Below are 5612 nucleotides of genomic sequence, written 5' to 3' on the forward strand. Positions count from 1 at the left end.
CTCTGAGCCCCCCACCTCACGTCTAAAATACACCTTTTGACCAAAATGTAAAATAATCCACCGGATGGAAAAATGTTTTAGTTGCTCCACTGCGCCCCCTACAGATCTTGTCTACAGAAAGATTCCATTGACTTGATCTGTAGGGGGCGCAGTGGAGCAACTAAAACATTTCTCCAACCGGTGGAATACTTTCTTTTCTGGTCAAAAATTTGTATTTTAGACGTGAGGTGGAGGGCTCAGAGTGTTCCCACCAAGGAAAACAGGCTCTCAACATCTTAAAACCGTCTTAGCTTTGGTGAATAAACAAAAGCGTATTTTTTTATTTTACTAAAGACGAGAGGCTGTGGGAAAAGGCTCTAAAGTAACACAGCGTTATTATTAAAGGAGAAAAAACTCCTTCTAACGCTATGAACCAGGATCTGGGGGCGGGGCGGGCATCGAACCGAGCGCACCGCCCCTCCCTCCGCCCGGAGAGAGAACTGGGTGGAGTTTAACGGTTTTAGGAATGATGTCCCTCCACTGAGAGCATGTAGTTATTTAGACACAGACAGTTTACCAAGAACAGCCTGGAAAAAACACCTGATGAGCCTCCGTTATAGTGGGACTGGACAGGATCTATACATCTAGTTATAGTGGGACTGGAGAGGATCTATACATCTAGTTATAGTGGGACTGGAGAGGATCTAGAATAGATCTACATTATAACATTATAGTGGGACTGGATGAGGATCTATAATTAATATCTACCTCTGCATCTGTGTGTGTCACTGTAGTCTCTCTCTCATCTTCTCCTCTCTCTCTCTCTCTCTTCTGAAGCAGTAACTTATTGATAAGGAGACATTGCACTATTTATTTTTTTATTTTATTATTGTTCCTAATTTATTGTTCACAAAAAAAGTTGACTTTTTAGAAAATATATTTTTTTATTATTCACTTTAAAATATATATATAAATATATATATATATTTTGCACTAAAACAAGAGGAAGATGCACACCACGCAAAAGGACACGACCTACACTAAGATCTTTGTCGGGGGTCTGCCATACCACACCACTGACTCCAGCCTCAGGAAATACTTCGAGGTATTCGGTGAGATCGAAGAGGCGGTGGTTATCACCGACCGACAGACCGGCAAGTCCAGGGGTTATGGATTTGTAAGTATATTATGATTAGCCTACTATGATTATTATTCTGTGATTAGGGATGTGGAATGTGGAATATGTGCTTGAGTAAAAGTACAAAAGTATTGGCATCAAAATGTACTTAAAGTACCAAAAGTAAAAGTACTCATTATGCAGAATGTCCCATTTCAAGTTTTCAAATGTGTAAAAAATATTTTGGAAAAATAGCCCGATCTACAAGCTCACAATGTGCTGAGCTTGTAGATCGGCTATTTTCAAATGGCTGAAATGTATAGGCTGAAGTGGTGAATGTATGTTTTGTAATAATAATCAAAATCTACTAAGTAACTAGCTAAAGTTTTCAAATGTAGTGGAGCAAAAGTACAATATTTGCCTCTGAGATGTAGTACATGTACTTACTGTTACTTTCCACCACTGATGATTATTCTGATTATTCTGTGAATATAGAATATGGATGTGGTTATGGATTTCTAAGTATTATCATTATTGACTTCTGATATAAACTCACATGTGTGTCTGCAGTCAAGTGCCTGCCATGCAGTGGTGGAAAAAGTACTATTTTTTTTTTACTTGAGTAAAAGTAGGCTACTCAATATGGCAATGTAGAAATATACTGCTGTTACAAGTAAAAGTCTGGAATTCAAAAATGTACTTGAGTAAAAGTACAAAAGTATTCGCATTGAAATATACTGAAAGTAGTAGTACTGAAAGTAAAGGTACTCATTATGCAGAATGTCCCATTTCACAAGTTCCAAATGTATAGAAATGCTTTGAAAATAGCATATCTACAAGCTCACATCACGTCGCTTTGAGCTTGTAGATCTGCTATTTTCAATAGTATACATAGTGGTTACTGTATGTTTTGTAATAATAATCAAAATCTACAAAGTAACTAGTAACTAAGTTTACAAATAATATGTGGTGGAGTAAAAGTACAATATTAACCTTAAGTGTACTTAAGTAGCCTACAGTACTTGAGTAAATGTATTTAGATACTTTACACCACTGCTGCCATCACATGTCATTGCTTATGTGTGTGTTGATTGGTTGGTTGCATGCAGTTTGTTTCACAATATCATTGTAATTTAATTGGCCATAATTAGTGTTTTGATAGATGTAGACCTGGCTCTAATCTAAGCTCACAGTTCATTGAACCCTGGGCTGGGACTTTATATCATAGATGTATTTTATCCAGTCTGACTTTTGCTTTTGTAGATACGAAAGTAAAAGCCAGACTCAATAAAAAACATCTATGATAGATAGTCTTGATCCAAGGGCCAAGGCTATACCTGGCTGGGACAAGTGTACAAATGTAACCAAATGCAGTGGTGTAAAGTAACTAAGTACATTTACTCAAGTATTGTACTTAATTAATGTTGAGGTATTTTTTACTTTACTGGAGTATTTCCAATTTTCAGTACTTTTACTCCACTACAATTATTTGAAAACTTTAGTTACTGGTTACTTTGCAGATATAAATTATTATATTATAAAACATACACTTCAGCCTTATTTTATACATAGACTATTTGAACATTGCTGATCTGCAAGCTCACAACGTGTTGTGAACTTAATCGTAGATGTGCTACTTTCAAACATTTTAGTGCTTTTACTTTTGCTACTTTTACTCAAGTAAGATTTTGAACACAGGCCTTTTACTTGTAACAGAATGTTTGTATATTGTGGTATTGCTCCTTTTACTTAAAGAGGTGTTGCCATGGTTTTGCACTTTTTTCTGTCTTTCATGTGTCTATGAGGTTGATAGAACTTCATTAAGCCCCCTGGTGGTGTTTTTATGGTGTTTTATGTCTTCTCTGACTATTTTGAGTTTCTTCCTGGAGGCTGAAACCTTGAGGGTCAAACGTGCCAATAGAAAAACAGCGCTTTAATGACGCAGTAGAAATATACCCTCCCCCTCATTATCATAACACAACAGGTGTGGGCATGAGGAGGAGGAGGGACTAGGACAGGAGGCGGAGGGACTGGTTCAGGTGGGAGGTGCTAAGGTGAGAACCAGGGATACTTAATGAACTGGAGGCGTGTCCACATAAAAACATAATTTTAACACTTTCTGTACACTTTTTTGAAAAAAATCTTCCTCCTAGTATAACCATAATACCTGATGGTTATGTTTTAGGGGGGGGGGGGGGGGGAATCACTGAAAATCATGGCACCCCGTCTTTAAGTAAAATATGTGAATACTTCTTCCACCACTGCCACAATGCATTATCATCATCACCATGCACAATGCAAAAAAGCCCACCATGTGTCTGTCACTCACACAGCTGTCATAATGATGTTCTCTGCAGAACTAGGGCTGTATAAGCTTGCTGTAGAAAGTATCGTTCTGCAGTTGACTTTATACCCTTGTTTATATTTATACATCTGAAAAAGAGCCTTATTGCGCTCAACTCTTGTCAGATGAACTATGCTATTCATAAGGTCCATTCACAGAAAGTAGACTACCGGTACATCATTTGTTACTGTTCAGTTTAGCCGTTATCAGTGGTAAAAAGTACATTTACTTGAGAATTGTACTTAATTACACTTTTGAGGAATTTTTACTTTACCACTTCAGCCCTATACATTTCGGCCATTTGAAAATAGCAGATCTACAAGCTCACAATGCGTCGCGATTGCGAAGCATTGTGAGCTTGTAGATCTGCTATTTTCTAAAGATTTGTATACATTTTATTAATTTGAAAACTGGGATGGGATTTTAAAAATGTCGTTTTTCTTACTATCTTTCTTTCTCTCTGTCATGATGTCCATCGCATAATGAGATGTGATGCTATAGCAGACTCTTGGATATAAACTATACGTCTTAAAGGTTTATATTAACAGCCACAGATGATAGATCGTCCTCACCTTTTTTGTCTAAGAGTCCGGATTCTAATTTTAACTGCAGGCTAATACTTTACAAACTTTAATATTTAAAACTATACAATACCACCGTTAATATTTAAAACTCCCCTACTATGATTGTTCTTCACACCATCAGCAGGATCTTGTCACCTGAAATGATGAGATTTACATGATTCTTGCTTCATGTGCATCACCCTTAAAAGTTAAAGGGATACTTCACTTTCACATAAAATAAACATTAAAAAAATATATTAAAAAAAAATGAAAGAAGTTATGGCAAAATAAAGGCCCCCTCACACATTAGTAAGACACTCTAATGCGTGAGGGGGCCGTGATTTTTCCATTACTTTTTTCATTTATTTTTAATATATTTTTTAAATGTTTATTTTATGTGAAAGTGAAGTATCCCTTTAAATATCCACACAATATTTATATTCCTTTTACCCAATGTTTCCTTAAAAACACTTTAAGCCCTATACTCTGTTGTAAGTAAGTAAGTATATTCTATTTATAAAGCACCTTTCGAAACAGTTTTACAAAGTGCTGTACAATGGTACACAATATACACAAAATTAACAAGATACAAACAGTACAAAATAGTGAAAAATACAATACGACAAGGATAAAAAAACAAAACATTGACCTATGTGAGTCAGGTAAAACTTCATAGGACAAAGTGCTTACGAAACAAATGCGTTTTAAGCATGCTCTTAAAGCCTTCAACAGACTCAGCATTTGTTAATGCCAAGAGAAGGTTGTATACAATGAATAGTGGAAATAGACACAATCTATGTAGATCTGCTGTTTTCACCGTACCGTTGAACATACTGTATGGACCTGCTGTGCAGGCAGAGCAGAGAGGTAGCAACGCAGTGTGAGGAATGGATAAGATAACTGAACTGGCCGATACATTCATTCAGAGGTCTATAATGGGAACAGTAGTGGAGCAAAACTTGACTGCCTGATGGCCATGGAGGCAGTCTAAGGATTCACAGCCACAGCAGCAGCCATGGGACCCTGCCTCTGCTTATCAGCTCCAAACATCTGATCTGTACAACATATGGTCAGTGGTGGAAAGTAACTAAGTACATTTACTTAAGTACTGTACTTAAGTACAATTTTGAGGTATTTGTACTTTACTTGAGTATTTCCAATTTCCAATACTTTTACTTCTACTCCACTACATCTCAGAGGCAAATATTGTACTTTTACTCCACTACATTTATTTGAAAACTTTAGTTACTAGTTACTTTGCACATATACTTTATTACATTATAAAACACACATTAACCACTTTAGCCCTGTTTTATACATAGGCTATTTGAAAATAGCAGATCTACAAGCTCACAACGCGTCGCATCGCGACGCGTTGTGAGCTTGTAGATCGGCTATTTTCAAATATTTAGTACTTTTACTTTTGGTACTTTAAGTACATTTTGATGCCAATACTTTTGTACTTTTACTCAAGTACATTTTTAATTCTGGACTTTTACTTGTAACAGAGTATTTTTATATTGCAATATTGGTACTTTTACTTGAGTAAAGAATTGTAGTACTTTTTCCACCACTGCATATGGTTGGGTCTAAAAGGCATTTAATATCT

General features: G+C 36.2%; 1 protein-coding gene across 1 annotated transcript in view; it reads left to right on the top strand.

Moving 5' to 3' along the window:
- Window positions 1-558: 558 nt before the first annotated feature.
- The window catches only part of rbm24a (RNA binding motif protein 24a), an 18637-nt gene continuing 13583 nt past the window's right edge, over window positions 559-5612 (top strand). Inside the window, exon 1 of the mRNA XM_080441941.1 lies at window positions 559-1156. Coding sequence (XP_080298067.1) covers window positions 989-1156 — 168 coding nt within the window. The 5' untranslated portion in view covers window positions 559-988. The remainder of the gene's footprint in view (window positions 1157-5612) is intronic.

Source organism: Gymnoscopelus braueri (genome assembly GCF_963280865.1).
Source record: "Gymnoscopelus braueri genome assembly, chromosome: 11".
NCBI classification, from domain to species: Eukaryota; Metazoa; Chordata; class Actinopteri; order Myctophiformes; family Myctophidae; genus Gymnoscopelus; species Gymnoscopelus braueri.